This window comes from Heteronotia binoei, chromosome 13 (genome assembly GCF_032191835.1).
Source record: "Heteronotia binoei isolate CCM8104 ecotype False Entrance Well chromosome 13, APGP_CSIRO_Hbin_v1, whole genome shotgun sequence".
Classification (NCBI taxonomy): Eukaryota; Metazoa; Chordata; class Lepidosauria; order Squamata; family Gekkonidae; genus Heteronotia; species Heteronotia binoei.
The window spans coordinates 80589702-80610522 of NC_083235.1; the positions used below are offsets into that span (position 1 = coordinate 80589702).

A 20821-nucleotide genomic window follows, 5' to 3' on the forward strand; every position below is an offset into this window, starting at 1 on the left:
TAAGGTAATAATACAGCTGTTTTTGAAATGTGCAATATGGGCACAGAGCCTACTTTGGCTCGCCCCCGGAGCCTGATGGACCCGGAACGGTTCCAAATGGCACTGGGGGATCCCTGGCCCCCTGGAGATTCCCTTGATGACCTGGTGGAGGCCTGGCAAGGCCGGCTAACCAGGGCTATCGACAAGATCGCACCTCGATGTCCTCTGCGCCCTCGCAGGAGGCTGGCTCCATGGTATACCTTGGAGCTACGCCGGCTGAAACAGCGGCTCAGACGACTAGAGAGGCAGTGGCGGCATACTCGGGACGAAGCGACGAGAACATCTTATATAACGTTTATGAAGTCTTATGAGATGGCAGTCAAGGCTGCAAAGAAAGACTACTTTGCAGCCAAGATTGCATCTGCAAATTCGCGCCTGGCACAATTATTTAGAATAATTGGAGATCTTACCACATTGCCTCAAGGCAAACCAAATGTTAGGGAATTAGAGATAGGCTGTGAGGCTTTTGCGAAACACTTTGCAGATAAAATCACGTTGCTCCGCCAAGACCTGCCTATCACATTGGATGCAGTACAGGAACTTGAGGCTCCGCGCCTGTCTTCTAGTTTGGAGTTGGGTCGGTTCGACCCACTCAACCTGGAGGAAGTCAACGGAATTTTCTCTGTTCCGCGCCCAACAACTTGCGATTTGGACCCTTGCCCCTCCTGGCTGATTAAATCTTGCCAGAGGGAGCTTAGATGTCCTTTATGGGACATCATAAATAGATCCCTCTCGGAGGGGCGTTTTCCATCACCTCTGAAAGAGGCTTTGGTCCGCCCCCTCCTGAAAAAATGTACAGCAGACCCGGCCGAATTGGCAAATTACCGACCGGTCTCTAATTTACCGTTTTTAGGTAAAATTATTGAGAGGGCAGTGGCGCTGCAACTACAGGGTTTTCTGGATGACGTTTCCGTCCTAGACCCTTGCCAGTCCGGCTTTCGCCCGGGCCACAGGACGGAGAAAGTGCTGGTCGCCTTGGCAGATGACCTCCAGCGGCAACTGGATCGAGGTGGCGTGGCGGTGCTGATGTTGTTAGACCTGTCGGCGGCGTTCGACATGGTCGACCATCAGCTACTGACCCGCCGCCTCGCCGACATAGGGGTTAGGGGGCTGGCCTTACAATGGCTTTCCTCCTTCCTCAAAGGTCGGGGACAAAGGGTGGCAATCAGGGGTGAGCTCTCCCGGAGGCGCACACTAGATTGTGGGGTGCCTCAGGGAGCAGTTCTCTCTCCGATGTTATTTAACATCTACATGCGCCCCCTTGCCCAGATTGCCCGGAGTTTTGGACTGGGTTGTCATCAATATGCGGATGACACCCAGCTCTATCTGCTAATGGATGGCCGGCCTGACTGCGTCCCAGTGAATTTAGACCGGGCATTGCAGGCCGTGGCAACTTGGCTTAGGCTGAGTGGGCTGAAGCTGAACCCGATGAAGACAGAGGTCCTTTGCGTGGGTCGCGGCACTCTGGGGAAGGAAATACCTCTCCCGGTTTTTGACGGTGCGCCGCTGAAAGCGGCGGGCCGGGTCAAGCGCCTGGGAGTCCTACTGGAGCCTTCACTATCAATGGAGTCCCAGGTAGCGGCCACTGCCAAGTCGGCGTTTTTCCACCTGAAGCGGGCAAGGCAGTTGGCTCCTTTCCTGGAGCGCCGGGATCTGGCAACAGTGATCCATGCGATGGTCACCTCAAGATTGGACTACTGTAATGCCCTCTACATGGGGCTGCCTTTGTGTCAAACCCGGAAGCTGCAGCTAGTGCAGAACGCAGCGGCCAGGCTGTTATTAGGACTCCCGAAATGGGAGCATATACAGCCGGGGCTGCGTGAACTGCACTGGCTGCCAGTTACATACCGGGTCCACTACTAAGTGCTGGTTATCATTTTTAAAGCCCTATATGGCCGAGGATCTGCCTACCTGAGGGACCGTCTCTCCCCATATGAGCCTCAAAGAGCACTGAGGTCAGCAGGGAAGAACAAGCTGACTATCCCTGGGCCAAAGGAGGCAAAATTACAGAGCACCCGTGCACGGGCCTTCTCTGTTACAGCCTCGTGCCTCTGGAACCAGCTCCCGGAGGAGGTGCGGGCTCTGCGGAATCTGGACCATTTCCGCAGGGCCTGTAAGACCATTCTTTTCAGGCAGGCTTTTGTAGACCGCTGACAAAGATGGCTGTTCAACCCACCAAATGATTCCATCTAGTGATCTCTGCCATTATATAAATGGACAGAATAACATCAGGAACATCACCGCTGCGGTTAAATTATGGAATGGCTTAGACAATTGGAACTGGTTTTAGATATTGTTGTTTTAAATTATTGTATAATTTAAATGCTGTTTTTAAACTTATTATATATTGTATAATTTTATCGAACTTGTTGTTAGCCGCCCTGAGCCTGCCTAGGCGGGGAGGGTGGGATATAAATAAAATTTATTATTATTATTATTATTATTATTATTATTATTATTATGAACAATGAGCTTTCCCAACCTCTGTATGGATGAAAAATGAAGTAATTAAATAACATGGTCATATAGAATTGATGTTCTAAAACATTTAATTTAGTTGGTTGTATGTTTCTTTCCATGTTATAAGATGAAATGTATTTATAATATAATATTAATTCTAATAAAGAAATACTGAAGTTAAAATGGGGAAAAAAATAAGAGTAAATAGGTTTGCCAGTTGGATAGCCCACCAGTCCAGTTCAGCTGGAATCCCACCTAGACCAGGGGTCTTGCCAGTCTTCATTTCAGAGATTAAATCAATTATTTCCTCAGGACTCACAGGAGGCAATTCTGAATTGGTTGAAGAGGTAAATTCTTCTCCGCACTCTATTGAGATATCTTGGTCATTAAATATTTCAAAATAATAATCAACCCATTTTTGAAAAGTAGGTGTAATCACAACTGGGACTGAATTATTTTTCATTTAACCATAGACCATTTGCCAGAATTGTATTCAGCAAATGGTCCCATTTTTGTTTATAAAACTGTCATCACCCCCCCCCCCCCCGAAATCTCTCTCTCGGCTTGGCTTCGCGAACGAAGATTTAAGAAGGGTGCAATAGTCCACGTCTGCTGCAGGCTCGCTGGTGGCTGACAAGACCAATGCGGGACAGGCAGGTCCGGCCACAGAGGCTGCAGGGAAAAGTCTGATTTAGGGTTGGTGCTGTAGCAGTGCGATTCTTCCTCAATCTCCTTTTGTCCTCAAGACCAGCTATGCGTGCGTTCTCAAAGGAAGAGACAGCCTGGTGGATGGTGTGCCTCCATGCTTTGTGATCTGAGGCTAGGTCAGACCACTGGTGATAGTTGATGCGACAGGTGCCAAGGGATTTCTTCAAGGAGTCCTTGTACCTCTTCTTTGGTGCCCCTCTATTTCGATGGCCGGTGGAGAGTTCGCCATACAGGGCAATCTTGGGAAGGCGGTGGTTTTCCATCCTAGAAATATGCCCTGCCCAGCGCAGCTGCGTCTTCAGCAGCAGTGCCTCGATGCTGGTAACCTCCGCCCGCTTGAGGACTTCAGTGTTGGTCACAAAGTCACTCCAGTGGATGTTGAGGATGGTGCGAAGGCAGCGCTGATGAAAGCGCTCGAGGAGTCGCAGGTGATGGCGGTATAAAACCCACGATTCGGAGCCGTAGATGAGGGTTGTCATCACAACCGCTTTGTAAACATTGATCTTTGTGCCTTTTTTCAGATGCTTGTTGCTCCACACTCTTTTGTGCAGTCGGCCAAATGCACGGTTTGCCTTTGATCCTTGTCGATCTTGGCATCTGAGGAGATGATGCACCCCAGGTAGCTGAACTGCTGGACTGTCTTCAGAACTGATTCACCCACAATGATGCAGGGAGGGTGATAATCTTCCTGGGGTGCAGGCTGGTGGAGAACTTCTGTCTTCTTCAGACTAACTTCTAGGCCGAATAGCTTGGCAGCCTCTGCAAAGCAGGACGTCATATGCTGCAGAGCTGATACCGAGTGGGAGACGAGTGCAGCATCATCAGCAAACAGTAGCTCTCGGATGAGTTTTTCCATTGTCTTGGAGTGGGCCTTTAGTCACCTCAGGTTGAACAGGCTGCCATCGGTGCGATAGCGGATGTAGACACCATCGTCATCATCTAGATCTACTGCGGCTCTTTGAAGCATCATGCTAAAGAAGATCGTAAAGAGAGTTGGCGCTAGAACGCAGCCTTGCTTTACACCTGTGCCTATTGGGAAGGGCTCCAAGAGGTCGTTGCAGTGTCTGACTTGGCCTCGCTGGTCTTCGTGTAGCTGGATGATCATGCTGAGGAACCTTGGGGGACATCCTAAACGTTCCAAGATTTGCCACGGGCCTTTCCTGCTAACGGTATCGAAAGCTTTGGTAAGGTCGACAAAAGTCACATACAGAGCCTTGTTCTGTTCCCTGCATTTCTCTTGGAGCTGCCTGAGAACAAATACCATGTCGGTGGTGCTCCTGTTAGCTCTGAAGCTGCACGGGCTCTCTGGGAGGAGTTCTTCTGCAATGGTGGGCACGAGTCTGTTCAGGAGTATTCTGGCCAGGATTTTGCCTGCAATGGAGAGCAGGGTTATCCCCCGGTAGTTGGAGCAGTCTGACTTTTCCCCTTTCTTCTTGTATAGGGTGATGATGATTGCATCGCGAAAGTCCTGTGGTAATTTGCCTTGTTCCCAGCAGGTGATAAGTACTTTGTAAAGTGAGCTATGTAGTACTGTGCCCCCATGCTTCCAGATCTCTGGTGGAATTCTATCAACTCCTGCTGCCTTGCCACTTTTCAATTGCTTGATGGCTTTAACAGTCTCTTCTAGGGTGGGGATCTCATCCAACTCTGTTTTCACTGGTTGAAGTGGGGTGAGGTGGATAGCTGAATCTTGAACTACGCGGTTGGCACTGAAGAGAACCTGAAAATACTCTGACCACCGGTTCAGTATGGATGCCTTGTCTGTGAGGAGCACTTGGCCGTCTGCACTACGCAAGGGACTCTGAACGTGATATGATGGACCATATACTGCCTTCAGGGCTTCATAGAACCCTCTTAAATCACCAGTGTCTGCACACAGCTGGGTTCTCTCTGCAAGCTTGGTCCACCACTCGTTCTGAATGTCTCGAAGCTTGCGCTGGAGTTTGCTACATGCAGCGCGAAAGGTTGCTTTTTTCCCAGGACAGGAGGGCTGAGCAAGATGTGCTTGGTAGGCAGATCTCTTTTTCGCCAGTAAACCTTGGATCTCTTGATTGTTCTCATCAAACCAGTCCTTGTTCTTCCTTGTGGGGAACCCGAGGACTTCTTCAGAGATCTGCAGGACGGTAGTTTTTAGGTGTTCCCAGAGTGCTTCTGGAGAAGGTTCTGTGGGGCAACTGAGGTCCTCAATTCTTGACTGGAGTTTTGCCTGGAAGGCAGCTTTAACTTCGGCTGACTGGAGACTGCCAACCTGAAACTTCCTCCGAGGGATACCTCCTCTCCTGGGCGTGGGTTTAAAGTGAAGACGGAGATTGCAGCGTACAAGACGATGATCCGTATGACATTCTGCACTGGGCATTACTCGGGTGTGTAAGACATCTCGAAGGTCTCTCTGGTGCACCAGAATGTAGTCGATAAGGTGCCAGTGCTTGGACCGTGGCTGCATCCAGGTTGTCTTCAGACTGTTCTTCTGCTGGAAGATAGTGTTGGTGATGGTGAGCTGGTGCTCCATGCAGAATTCTAGCAGGAGGCGCCCGTTGTCATTGCAGTTGCCAATGCCGTGTTTGCCAAGTACTCCTTTCCAGGCTTCCGAGTCTTTACCTACTCTGGCATTGAAGTCGCCAAGGATGATCACCTTGTCCTCTGTAGGGGTCTTCCGTATGAGGTTGCGTAGATCAGCATCGAACTTGTTCTTTTCTGCAGGATCTGCTTGAAGGGTTGGGGCATACACACTGAAGAGTGTTGCATGCTGCTTGTTTTGAAGTGGGAGGCGCATGGACATGATGCGATCTGAGTGACCTGTTGGCAGGTTTTCGAGTTTAGAGGCAATGGAGTTCCTGACCATGAAGCCAACGCCAGAAAGGCGGCTCTCAGCCTTTGTCTTACCTGACCAGTAGAGGGTATAGCCAGCACCGTGTTCTTGAAGACTACCTTCCTCAGGGAAACGGACCTCACTGAGAGCTGCTATGTCGATATTCAACCTGAGAAGTTCGTGGGCAACTAGAGCAGAGTGTCGTTCAGGGCGACCACTGTCTACTGTGTCAAGCATGGTTCTGATGTTCCAACACGCAAGCTTTAGTCTTTGCACACTTTGTGAGGCAGGTGCATGCCTTTTCTTTGTTGTTATTTTTTGACCGCAAGTAAGGATGCCCGTTGACCACGGCTAGCCAACTGGGGGGGAGGAGACGAGCTTTGTTTAGGCCACCTTTTCTAGGCCCCTCTCCGTGTGGAGCAAGCAGTGCTGTCCCTAGATAAGGCTGCTTGGTCGTTCAGGGTGCTGCCGAAAAATGCTTTCGACTCCGGGTTAGCATCAGGCGACCAATACCCTGAACCGCCTACATGCAGGATCGGGACTGCGGCTTCCAGTGGCACCTTCCACCTGCCGTTTCACCCCTAGCCCATCGCTGCAGGACTTGATGTGTTGTGGGTTGTGTATGTGGATATGCCCTTCTGGCCTGCGCAGAGGAATTTTTTAGGTGAAGCACAGTGTGCGCGGTACTGGCTCCACCCTTTCACCTGGGGGTCATCTGCCATGGCCCAGTAAGCCGGGACGCCGGCAGCGAGTCCTCCAGGTGGTAGGTGTTACATTAACGAGCTCTATCTGCCCGGGTTTGATGTTAGAGTTTTCCTTCTCTTAGGCTGGCGAGGTTGGTGGGCCCAGCCTGCCCATCCGGTTATACTGCCGGACAATTCGGTCACACCATGACGTAGCAAACTCTGTGAAAAACGGGGGGGACCAGCGAGAAGATGTTGCTACGGATGCAGTAATGCAGGAGAGGCCATTGCAGTGACCATCTGCCAGGCATAGCCAGACAGTGACCACGCGGCGTTCACTACACCGGGAGAGGAGAGGCTATGTATTGCGCATACACTTTCCCTGGGGGGGTAGGATACCCAGAGGGAGCCCACACACCCCCCCCGCCCCCCCCACTTCCGGAAATAAGGCTATGACAAATCTCCTTATGTGCAGAATAAATTTTTAGGTTGCAGGAATTATTGTCTTGCCTAAAAGTTCTAAAAGAATCTCTAAGAAGTTTTTTCATAATCCTGTATTCTGAGTCAAACCATTGATTACAGGTGGGATTAGGAATACAAATTGGTTTGGCTACAGAGTTACAGGAAGCAATTATTTGAGCATAAACTTGGTTGGCCTCCTCCATAGAACAGGTTTTAGTAAGAATTGTTCTAAACTCCAACATTCTGTCTGATTGAAATAAGCAGAGTAACTCTTTGTAAGTTTGGGTAGTCCATTTGATTCTTTTAACTGAGCTCTGGGAAACACTATCAGGGGATAGAGGTACTGGCATATGAGTTATAAGAGAGTTGCCATGAAGTGTCAGCAGGAGGGGTAAATGGTCACTCTCAGTGCGGATTCCGATGGAGAAAGAGCTAACTAGTGGCCGTAGATCTGAGGAACAGAGGCAATAATCGATAACTTTACTACCTCTTATTGAAGAGTAGGTAAATTCATTTGCATTTGGAAAACTGGGCAACCCATTTAGGATATTGAGATCATAAGTAATACAAGATTCCATAAGTTGTAAACACACCTTATTATATAATGTATCTTTAGAAATTTGTATGTCAGCAAGGGGTAGGGATAAGTGATCAAACCCTTCAAAGCCTAAAGGGGAGATAAGATTTTAGTTACTTGGTCCTATCCATGCATTCATATCACCCATTATAAGAAGTGGGGTACATGAATGAATGAACTTTTTATTACGGTCATAGTCCAATGTAAAAAACCCTCCTAAACTAGATAAAATACAATAAAATACATAAAACTTTTCCACACCTATACGGGTCAGGGATAAGTAAAATATAATTTAACCAATTTTAAAATCCAGAATCAGTTCAAATTAATATAAAATCCTTTAAATCAGAATATATAAAATCGTTTATAACCTAAAATTCAAACAGATCATACAAAACCTACAATTTCTTGTTTCTTAGTATGGAACTTCACAAGGTAATGGCAGAATTTAGCTATCTGTCTAGAGATAGATGGACTTGCATCCACCAAACGTTTCTCCAAACACGCCCTGTCCGCATCTGCTATTGGTTTGACTACAAGCGGGGAAACAAACCTGTCCCTATATGCTTGGTGGAATGGGCATTGAAAAAACATATGAGTCATCGACTCCACCTCTCCCATAGCACAAGAACAGCGTCGATCTTCGTACGGAACTTTTCTATATTTCCCTTCTAACACTTTTGAGGGCAAGGCTGCGCATCGAGCCAATGTAAAGGCTCTTCTGTGAGCTGATACCTCCAAATAAGAAAAGTACTTGGCCATCCTCATAACATATTTGGTCTCAGTAGACGCCAAAAAAGAAGGGGCCTGTTCTAGATCCGTTTGTCTCTCTATATCACAGATTCTTTGTACATAGGAAATGTTTAAGCAAAGAAATAAAATCAGATAATTTGTTCCAATTACTCGAAAGCATTAAATCGTCCTCAGTTGGAGGAAGATAGACATTGACCAGAATAAGTGTGGAACTGGTTAAGAGAATTAATAAAGCTTGTGCTAGGGGAGGGGAAAAGTCAAGTAATGTCAGAACATATATTTGCTCTGATCATAATTGCTAGTCCATCTTTAAATCTTCCCCTGGAAACATTTCTATGAGCAGCAAGGTTGAATGGAAGAAATCCAGGAATATTAATTTCTAATTCTGACCAAGTTTCTTGAAGTAAAATACAATCATAATGGGTAAGCAAATCGATAAAATCAAGATCACATGATTTATTCAACTAGCTAGAAATATTCCAAGATATGAGGTGAAGATCTCTGGTAGGAGGCTTTTTGGACAGTCAGTCCAGCTCTGTAATTTGGTCTTGCAATTTTTGAGAGTCTTAATATATACACCCATTGGTAGATGGAAAGCCATATGGTGTAGAATTAGAGGCCAAATTGTCAGAGTTAAAATTCGTCTGAAGAGATTGATTGGAGATTATAGGAGTACAGGATTCTTGTTCATCTAGATTTGTTCATAGGGTGCCTTGTGAAATTTCTATTTGGTTATTGGGGATCTCATGGATTCTCTTTTGGAATTTAGTCTAATATGAGATTTTCCCTCAGTAGACCAAGTCCCTTTAGGATATTCTCTTGTTCTTTGACTTGGAGTGATTGGAGGTGATATTATCTTCCAGAATATTATTTCCTGCTACTATGTCCATAGTTTCGTCAAAATTATTAGACGGGAAAGGGCAGTTGGTTGAGTCTGTTGGATCTTCCCTATTTGAATTCTTGTTGTCAACCTTTGTAATCAGGGGATAATTCTGTTGGGATGGGCACTTCTTATTGGGTAGTAGTGGAGAGATCATCTCGTTCTTAAAAACACGGGATAGGAAGACTCCCTTAGATGCCAGATAACCTTTAGCTCATAATAGAAGCTGAGGTATATGTGTTGAATAAGAAATTCTATTCTGGCTTCCATGTCATCCAATTGCTCCTGCATTTTCTCTAATGAAAGAACCTTTTGTCGGATCTGCTTGGGTTCAGGCATTTAGGTAAAGAAAAAAAAACAAAATACCAAAAATTTTGGTCTCACAAATTGCAAGTTTAGCTATCAAGTTCATAAGATTTAAATTTGCTTTTTATAATAAACTTTATTCCATCTTCCTCTGAGCTTCCTAGGCCAAGATATGATTTTTAAAAAAATTTTTAAACCTTCAAAAAATGACGAAATTTTTGACCTCACCAATTTTCAATGTGACAGTCAGATTCAAGAGATTAGGACTTGCCCTTTCTGGCAAGCCCAATTTCGCTGGTTTCTGAGCCCCCAAAGTCCAGATATTTACTTTAAAAGTCTTTAAAATATCCAAAATGGCGGCCACGACTTTTTACTCCTTCAAATTTTTCTTTCCTTTTAAAACTTCCCTAGGAGCCCACAAATAATGTGACCAATAGTACTTATCTTCTTACCCTTTTTTCAGTTAATCCTGACAATTTTTAGTGTCCCAGATTTTTTTAAAAACAGTTTTAAATTTAGCCTTTCAGCAATGGCCGCCGATGTTTCTCAATGGTATATTTTGCTAGAGTAGGTTTTTTTCTTACTGCTTCCTGGTTTTGTCACCATCAACTCACATGAAGATCTCACAATACTTGACGTACTTCCTGTCTTGCTCAGATGTGCTGCAGGTCTGTTCCAGTATGACGATGCTGCTTTTACTTCCAAACCGCAGGTAGACAAAACAATAAATTCCTTCTCACTTTTTAGCAGTTTTTAGCACTGTCCTTTATATTTATAAAATCCAAAATTCACCCCTTCCTTCTTCTTCTTCCAAGCTTTCTATATTTCCTTTTCCCACATTTTAATTTTGTCCCTTTAAGCTATAAATAGCTCCGGAATGAAAACAAAACTTCTGTACCTTTTCTTCCAATTAACCAAGTTTCCACTGGTCTTTCAAAGCTTTAAATGTTTAGAAATGTCCAAGAAGGTTAGGATCCTGATGAGCTTATGTCAAATAAATGACTCTGGGCACTTCTGCAGACGATGACTATGCAACTTCTTGAGACCCCTCAAAGCCTCAAAGAAGACCTTCTCCAGGGCTCCCTTTAAGCCAAGGTAAATCTCTTTTCAAAGTTTTCTGTGCATGTCTTGGACTCTTCTCTCACTGAGAAAAGTAGGCAGTAGGCATTAATTTGCCTTCTACTACCCCGAACAGAAATTCCAGCCTGCTCCCGTTATGAGAGACAGCTCAGCTCGACATTTTCCTCCCCCGGAAGTCCTCGTGCCTATCACTTTAGTTAACCCAGAGACTAAGCGATTTTCATATGTCCGAGCCCTCCTAGACTCCGGATGCTCAAAGGATCTGTTATCCCCCAGTCTGGTAGAGGCCCTGGGACTCAAGAAAAAACCTCTCCCCTCTCCCCTACTTTTTGAACAAATGGATGGGGAGTCAATGAGGGGGGAGCCATGCACTGAAGGAACAGAGACATGTGCCCTGGGAATAGAGGAACACTGGGAGCCCAGAACCTTCATGATCGCCCCATCAGCCAAATTTCAAGCAATCCTCAGTTTGGAGTGGTTGGCAGACCATGACCCCTTTCTCCAGTGGAGTGGGAGTGACATCTGCTTCCAAGACAGGGAGTGTGACAAGCACAGATGGGACCAGACCAGGTCAAAAGACTATGCTTAACAGTGCTAGAGGTCTCCTCCATTCCACCTGAGTATTGAGATTTGAAAGGGGTGTTCGATGCAGCCCAGGCAGACAAGCTCCCCCCTCACCTCCCCCCACAGACTGTGCGATTGAATTGGTGGAGAGGGAGCTGCTTCCCAAAGCAAAATTGGACTCCATAAGTAGAGCCGAGAGAGAGGAGCTAAAGAAATTTTTGGATGTGAATTTGCAAAGGGGTTTTATTCCCACACGCAGCCCGTCTTATTTTGAAAGAAAAAGGATGGCAGTTTGAGGCTCTGTACAGACTTTTGAGGCCTGAATGCAATCTCGATGAACAATGCATATCCCATCCCCCTAATCAGAGATCTCCTCAGCGAGGTCTCACAGGGAAAGATTTTTACTAAATTGGATCTCAGGGATGCATACTTCCAGGTTTGCATTCGGGAAGGGGATGAATGAAAAATCGCCTTCAACACCCCCTTGGGACAATTCGAATATTTGGTGATGCCATTCGGGTTGAAGGGGGCACCGGGGGTCTTCATGAATTTAATCAATGAGGTCTTACACAAGTTCCTCTACAAGGAGGTGGTCTGTTATCTGGATGACATGTTAATTTATTCACAGGACCTCCCCTCACATGTGCAATTAGTACACCAAGTGTTGCAAACCCTATATGAAAACAAACTGTTTGCCAAACTTTCGAAATGTGAATACCACAAAACAGAACTTGACTTCCTAGGCTACCGAGTTTCAGGGTGGGGGTGGGGGGCTCGGGATGGACCCCGCCAAGGTAGAAGCGGTGGCGGAGTGGGCAGCAATCAAAACCTGAAAGCAACTTCAAAACTTCCTCAGGTTTGCAAATTTTTACAGAGGATTTATAAACAATTTTGCCACCATCACCATGCCCTTAACAGATTTATTAAAAACCAAGGGGAAGGGTGCCGCCGCTACTAAAGCGAGTGCCAAGCTGGACTGCTCCCCAGAATGCCAAAAGGTGTTCGAGGACCTCAAGCAACGATTCATTTCAGAACCTTGCCTCATTCACCCCAGTGAAAATAAAAAAATTGTGGTGCAATGTGATGCAAGCGATGTGGCCCGAGCCACCGTGCTGATCCAAGAGGGGGAGGATGGGAAACTCCACCCATACACATACTTGTATCAGAAATTCTCCCCCTAGGAGCGAAACTGATCAGTGTGGGACAAAGAGGCGTCTGCCATGAAATTGGCCTTAGAAAAGTGGCGCCACTACTTAAAGGGAGCAAGGGAACCATTCGAATTATGGACGGACCATAAAAACTTCACTTTGCTAGTCACCACCCACAAACTCACAACCAAACAAGTCCGATGGGTGGGGTTTTCCCACAAATTCAAATTCACGCTGGGACACATCCCAGGGAGGCTGAACTTCCTAGCTGACGCATTGTCCCGCCTACCCCAGCACAAAAGCAAGAGCAAGTGATTATAGACTCACTGTTCACCCCCGCCCAACTCAGCACTTTGGTTACCACCCGAGCACAGGAACAGAAGGGCACGGGTCCTCCAGACTAATTCCTAACTTCCCTTAAACAAGCCTTGGCAACGCACCCGCCCGATAAGGATTCCAATCTCACTCACTCCCTCGACGGTCTCTGGTGCAAGGACAACAAACTGTTCATTCCAGAACCGCTACGAGCGGAAGTCATCCAACGAGCTCATGATTCCAAGTTGGGGGGCATTTTGTATTTGTAAAAATGATTCATCTGGGGCAACAAAAATTTTGGTGGCCAGGTTTGTGAAAGGACATGCTGCAATATATAACCAGCTACCTGTCTTGTATAATGGCAAAAAAACCAAGGGGGGCTACCTCCTGGAGAGATGCAACCACTCGCCACAGCCTCCTGGCCCTGGGAATGTATTTCCATGGATTTTATAACCGACCTGCCCCCCTCCCAAGATAAAACAGTAGTGTGGGTGGTGGTAGACACCTTTTCCAAACAGGCTCATTTTATTCCATGCAAGCAGCTGCCTACCGCTAAGAAGTTGGCCCAAATGTTTGTGCAGCATGTCTTTCGGCTACATGCTTTCCCAAGAAAGATGATTTCCAACCATGGGCCACAGTTCGTTGCCAACTTTTGGGCACAACTTTGCAAGTTAGTGGGGATACAACAAGGGCTCAGTTCAACCAGCCTTCTTGGAAGTATCTTTGTATTGGAATTTTGATTTCATGTTGTTACCTTTAAGTTAGTGTTATAAAACTGTTTTCTGTTCTTAAATTAGTGAATATACTGATTTCTGTTTAAAAACTGCATTGATCTGTAATCAATTAAAGAACATGAACATTACAGAGGGCAAACCATTCCTGGGACTCCCATCACCACCTACTGCCCCTGCTGATTTCACAGTGTGGTGGTCTCAGATCTCGCAGGGATGGGGAGCTATCCAAAAACAATTGGCTAAAGCCAAAGAAGACTATAAAAAATACTATGATAAAAAACACTCTAAATTGTGGGACCTCAAGGTGGGGGATACTGTGTACGTCTCCACCAAGCACCTCCCAAATACCCCAAACTGCAAAAAACTGGGGATGAAATATTTCCTATCAAAAGGATTATAAATAATGTGACTGTGGAGCTTGAGTTACCTAAAAACCTGAAACATCTCCATCCTTTTTTCCATGCCAGCTACCTGAAGCACTATCCTGTCCTTCCCCTCGGCACCCTCAGCATCAGCCCTGCTTCATGGTCAGAGGCATCAGGAGGTGCAGGAAATTTTGAATTTCAAAATCAGGCGAGGGGAGTTGTACTATCTCATCAAATGGGCCCATTTTCCCCTCAGCCAAGCATAATGTATCCGATAATAACTGTTGGAAGCTTATCAAAGACTTTCACGTCAAATATCCAGACAAACCTGGGGGAAGGGGACCTTAAGGGGGACAGAATGTCAAGAGTCATATATTTAAATACAGTATTTGTATTCTTCTTGCCATGAACTCACTCTGTGTCGTCACTATTGCTATGCTTATGTGCTTGCTTGCCTTTTTCCCACTTTCCTCTCTTTGCGCACTGCTTATCTATGGAACTCAGTATTCAAGCCGCCTCTGCCAGCCTCCAAGGTCAGATGCTGAAGAAGAAAAGATTATGCACCTGGACTTCCAAGACTGTTGGTGGGAGGGGGACCCACCAAAATTATCTCCGCACTTTGCATCCCCACGCTTGCTTGAAAATTAACAGTTGGGGCAAGGGGTTAAAAGAGAGTCACTGAGCTAAGACGTGAGTCTTAGCAGAGATGGTGTCCTGCCTTAAGATGCCTATGGAATAAACTGCTGAATTCTCAGACTGCATGGTTCCTTGACTCGAGGTACTGACAGTGGGCTACTCAATAATATCCTTATTATCAAAATTAGCCAAAATCTCAAAACGATTAGATGTGGGCACTTGGGCTGAATAAAAATCATCTATTTTCAATTGTTTAGCTAGTAATGGAGAATCTTCAGCGTCCCTTGGCCGTTTGGTAATGCCCATGTTAATTGGTAAACAAAGTATTGGATGCAAGCCCAGAGAAGGATAGGGTAATTGGAGACAGCCAGAAAGGCAAATATTCAAAGTCAAAAACTAATTATAGACTTGATAATTTTCTATTTTCAATCTCAGAGTAATAACAATAAAAATTTTAATTGTTTTGGCAAAGGGGGCAAAATCTCCTCTGCATCTCTCACACGTTTAAAAGATTCACTATTATTAAAGGAAGAGCTTGCAGGGCAGCTGAGGAAAAATAGTAATAGTAAAGTTCCAAAGTAAACCAAGCTCCCACTTGGCAACCTTCCAAGGGCAGAGATGGTGAAGACGCCAGTCAATTATCCAGTTAAGCAGGAGCGGTTTACACTCCTCAAAAGCTCTGCATACAGTTGAGAGAGTTAAGATGGAGAGAGGTAAAATCCTCAGGCTTAAAAAAAATATTTATCATAGACTTATCATTACAGAGCTGTAGAGCCACACGTCTGCCTTCCTCCAGTGCTCGACCAGAAGTCTGCTACCCAGAGTCTTTGACTTAACCAGGGCCAGCTTGCCCACTAGGAAAACTAGGTGGTTGCCTAGGTCGCCGGGAGGTGGGGGCATCGAATTGGCCTCCTTCCCAGTGCCCATGAAATGCCTAGTTTGCCTGCCTCCCCCCCACTCCCGCAGCCACCTGCCCCCTCCCTTCTCTTGCGCTTCCCCAGCTCCCCTTTCCATTGCCAACCTCAGACTTTCTCAGGGTGGCATCTCTTGAGGAACTGGACATCCTTCTAGTTTCTAGTCCTGCCTCTCTCCCTGCCAATACAGTGCCCCAGTTGTATCCTTTTGCCAGTTTGGTGTAGTGATTAAGTGTGTGGGCTCTTATCTGGGAAAACTGGTTTTGATTCCCCACTCCTCCACTTGCAGCTGCTGGAATAGCCTTGGGTCACCCATAGCTCTCACATAGATGTCCTTGAAAGGGGAGCTTCCATGAGAGGTCCCTCAGTTCCACCTACCTCACAGGGTGTTTGTTGAGGGGGATGAAGATAAAGAAGATTGTGAGCCGCTCTGAGACTCTGAGATTCGGAGTGGAGGGCGGGATATAAATCCAATATCCTCCTCCTCTTCTTCTTTTGAGGGAGGTGTTTGTGAGTTTCCTGCATTGTGCAGGTGGTTGGACTAGATGAGGTCCCTTCCAACTCTATGATTCTATGATTCTCCTCCTCCTCCCCCTCCCCCCCCGGTGCAATCAGAGCATCAGAGCCTGCCCTCCCCCCCTGCGTGCCGTGCCTGGGCCTTACCGCCTTTAATGTGGCTGGTGCAGTATCTATTCCTTTGAAGAGCCCATGGGAGACTTCGCTCCCCCACTTCTGGTTCCTGGAAGGAGGGGGAAGAAGCTTCCTTCAGCAGGCTCTTCAAAGGAGTAGATGCCGCGCCACCAGCTGCATCGAAGGCAGTAAGCCCAGGCACTGTGTGCTCTGATGGGAGGAGTGCCTGACCAGAGGGGTGGGCAGTGGCGGGGGGGCAGCAGGCAGGCAGCCTGCCTGGGGTGTCACACACCCTCGGGCCGGTGCTGGAATGAACACAACACATACTTTTACCATTAAACAAAGGCTGTTTTCTCATACTTTTGATGCCTGTAAGGAATAATATGGCTAGCAATGTTTTGATCTCTGGAATGTTAACAGGTACACCCAAGCACATACATCTATGAGAGTAGATCCAGGTGGGCAGCCATGTTTGTCTGAAACAATAGAACAAAGTTGGAGTCCAGTAGCACCTTTAAGGCCAACAAAGTTTTATTGAGAATGCAAGCTTTTGTATGCTAAAAGCACACTTCATCAGACAATAGTATGGGAGGGAATCAGCAGTCCTACATAAATAGAGAGTGGGCTGTGTATTAGTATGCAAAATAGTGAAAACGTTTTAAGCAGCTTTAGCTGGGACCTGGTAATTGTTGGTTTGGGTTTACTGGGCAGGGAAAAACAGCAAAGGCAATAAACATCAGAATTGGAGATTGATGTCAATATCATTAAATCTGCTAAAAAGAGTAAATTAGAGTCTGTTGCAATGTTCCATTGGTCTCCTCTAAAGCATAGGTTAAAATAACAATATTTTCCTGTAGAAAGAAGCTGCAGTCTATTCTATTCAAAAACTAATACACAAATACTTTAGAATACAATGGAAATGTACCACTCAGGTATGGGTTACACTAACAATATCCTTTTCTATGAGTAATTCTGTCAGAGAGATCTCTACTCTGTTACATTGCATAATATCACATACATTATTGTGATACACTATTCTAAAAAAAGAAGTACAGTGGAATACAGTGGATATATAGCTGTACTTGGTGAGAATGGGTTTAGCATATGTAACGAGATAAAAAACTAATATTTCTGTTCAGCCTTGGGGAGGTGTTTGTTCCAAGTTTCATAATAACTTGTAATTCAGCAATTTCCCTTTCCCTTTCTTGAAGTTCCTCTGCAGTAGAACAGCTACTTTGAGGTCACCCATTGAATGTCATGGAAGGTTGACGTGTTCTCCTACAGGTTTCTCAGTTTTGTAATTCCTGATGTCAGATTTGTGTCCATGTATCCTTTGGCATAGGGTCTGTCCTGTTTATCCTATATAGAGAACTGAAGGGCATTGTTGGCATTTAATGGCATATATAATGTTGGAAGGTGAGCAAATGGATGAGCCTGAGTACAGTAGTTACTCTGAGTACGGTAGTTAATGCTGTTAGGTTCAATGATTATGTTGTTTTGGTATATATGGAAGCAAAGTTGGCATTTGAGTTTGTTGCAAGCTCTAGTACCAGTGTCCATGCTCAAATGAGATGTTGCATTATTGTGGGTGAGGAGTTGTTTGAGATTGTGGGGTTGTCTTTGTGCAAGAAATGGTTTGCCCCTCAATACTTGTGGGGTTGTCTTTGTGCAAGAAATGGTTTGCCCCTCAAGAGCTGTTACTGTCCAACAGAAATTGTAACGGTCCAACAAAGGCTGATGGGCTGAACTGTTTTGAGTTGAGAGTTGTGTGTGATGGTAGCTGGAGGCATGCAGCTATGTTTGTTAGTCAGTAGGTTTCAGTCAGTGGTGTTGTTATTGTCTTTTTGGGGGCCTGTCTTGTAATAAGTCTTCTCTGGGTATCATTTTAGCTTTGTTAATCTGTTTCCTAACTCCATCAGGTGGATAGTTTAGTTCCTAAAAGGTTTGTTGTAGATCCCTCAGGTGAGAATCTCTGTCTGTAGAACAAAGTCAGCTGTGTTTTTGTCAGAAATTAAATTCCTTACAGCTTGTAATCCATCTTGGTGTGGTATGTTGGTATACAGAGATTCCACATCAATGGTGGCTAAAATAGTATTCTCTGGAAGACTGCTCAAAGATTCCATCCCATACTATTTTGATGAAATGTGCTTTTAGCACATGAAAGCTTGCATTCTCAATACAACTTTGTTGGTCTTAAAAGGTGCTACTGGACTCCAACTTTGGTCTTCAATGAAGCAAACAACAGAAACAGAAGCTCTGGGGCTGCTAACACAAAGAAGCCAAGGATTCCTCTACTCTGGCTGGCTATGGGTATGGAAATCTAAGACATACAACTCTAAGTCTCACAGGCCAGAGAGCACTAGTGGCCCTTACCTTGCTCACTCTGGAAGGCTGGGTGGTGACCATCAAGTTCTCGGAGAAGAGCGTGCACACTTCGGAGAAAGTCTGATTCCACCTCTTTAGAAAAAGCAGACTATAAATTGAGGAACTGAATCATTTTAGCCTCTCATTCTTTATACCTTACAGACTCAGGCTTCTCAAACTAATATAACTTCCATCAAAAAATGGATAACCCATTGGTGTATCATATTTTAAGAATTTACATGTTGTGATAGTACTGTAATTACCAGTAGAGAATCTTACTATAAGTAAATATAAATCCTATCTTTCACTACTTTGAAAATGTATACACAATTAATGAGAGGTTAAAAAATTACTACTTACTGCAGGTGAGATATGAAACCCCTGGAACAGGTGGCTTCCAATTCACACAATATAATCATTTCTATCTTTACTGATACTGCTTGCTTTGCTTGTGTGCAAGGAAGGCCCCATCAGGACTGACCCAGATACAAAGACCTATTATCTAGTCCCTCCCCTTTGTGTGGGAGTTCATGCTTCCTACCCAGAGATGATCTGACACTTTAATTACAGTCACAAACCTTGGTTCTCTGCAGTTGGGGAAGAGTCACTTGATGTGGCTGTGGGCCTATCCATCCTAACACTTGTTGATGAGCTGGTTTGGTTTCACTCAGCATGGCCTTGTATCCTCTGTTGCTTCTGCAAAACAATATGAAAATTAAATATGGTAATGGAATTACTAAGTGATTGCATTCCTCAACAGCCTTGACTCTGACCTAAGTAACAGTTGCTTTTTTCCTGAAGGGAGGAAGAAGAAGGCAGAGGAAAAGGGAGGGAAAGGAGAGGGTAGAAGTAAGAGGGGGAAACTGTAGGAGACACAGGACTGTGAAAGCTTTGTGGGGCTTATGGAAGCTGAAGAAGATGATTTGGACCCCCACTGTCTGACCTGGTTGGGAAATACCTGGAGCTTGGGTGCAGCTTGGTGAGGGCAGAGTTTGCAGAGAAAAAGGACCTCAGTGATCTGTAATGTCATAGATCCCATCCTCCAAAGTAGTCATTTTTTTTTTCAGTCTAGAGAGCCATTGTAATTCTGGGAGATCTCCAGGCCCCACCTGAGATTGCCAACTCTATTTCAGACTGAAGGTCCAAGTAGAAACTTATTAATTTTAACTATAACTTATGAAATGTTGATTTTAATGCTTAATTTTAGATTTTATGTTAGTTTTATATGTTGTAAGCTGCCCTGAGCCACCTAGTGGGAAGGGCGGGATATAAATCTTAGATAAATAAATAAATAAATAAATAAATAAATAAATAAATAAATAAATAAATAAATAAATACTGACTGTACCAGGGACCAGAGACTCATGGGAAGAAGGGCCTAGACTTTGGAGGGCATTCCTGCAATTTAAGTGACAAGGGGAAAAAAGCCTAATTAAAGACTTATTTTTGGAACCTAGTTATCATCTACAATTCCTTCTTAGCTGGAATTTCCCAGTTTACTTACCTCATTAAGTTATTGTTACTATTAACAACTTGTCCCTACAATTGATGGAACCTCCAGGGATGATAATAGAAAAACAGTCCTGAAGTACCTTACCTACTTATTTATTTATAATTTGGATTTATGGATCGCCCAATCCCTGAGTAAACAGAGCTCTGGGCAATGAAATACAATACATCATAAACAGTATTAAAATATAATAAATACACAATTTCATTCTTAAAAACAATTGCCAGATGGTGTTAATGAGTTAACCTTTAACCAGTTTCAGACTGTGGTGCTTCCTCATGAGCAGGATAAGGAGGAAGAAGAGAAAGAAAGAAAAGAGAGGAGAGAGGTTGCTGCCAGCCATGATATTACCCATTGCTGTCATCAACCAAAAGCCTAGTGGAACATCTCTGTCTTGCAGGCCCTGGAGAATTTCATTAAATCCTGCAAGACACTGATGAGTTCATTTGCTTATGAGTTCCACCAGTTGAAGCCAGGACTTTGCCTCAAAAGCTTATTTGTTCTGGCACATTACTAATGTCAAGCACAGTTGTTTACCTCCTAAGATGGCTGAAGTATTGTCAAGTAAGAGTCCTAGTTACCCTCCATCACCTACAACTCCTTTCTCACGTCCCTACAGCCATCTGGCAAAGGATGTTTATCTAACGGAATTGTTAGATAGGGAGAAAAGTACTTCTTAATCTACTTTCTCCATCCCATGCATTATCTTGTAAACCTCTATCATGTCACCCGGCAGTCGACGTTTCTCCAAGCTAAAGAGCCCTAAGCGTTTCAACCTTTCTTCATAGGGAAAGTGTTCCAACCCTTTAATCTTTCTAGTTCCCCTTTTCTGGACTTTTCCCAATGCTATAATATCCTTTTTGAGGTGCAGTGACCAGAATTGC

The 20821-nt window shown here is 45.0% G+C and overlaps 1 protein-coding gene across 1 annotated transcript in view; it reads right to left on the reverse strand.

Annotated features, from left to right (window-relative positions):
• The window catches only part of PIK3R6 (phosphoinositide-3-kinase regulatory subunit 6), a 194271-nt gene extending 175195 nt beyond the window's left edge, over positions 1 to 19076 (reverse strand). Inside the window, exons 1-2 of the mRNA XM_060253049.1 lie at positions 19006 to 19076; positions 18437 to 18520 (exon numbers count right to left, since the gene is read on the reverse strand). Of these exons, the coding sequence (XP_060109032.1) occupies positions 18437 to 18520; positions 19006 to 19060 (139 nt within the window). The 5' untranslated portion in view covers positions 19061 to 19076. The remainder of the gene's footprint in view (positions 1 to 18436; positions 18521 to 19005) is intronic.
• Between the last annotated feature and the right edge of the window lie 1745 nt (positions 19077 to 20821).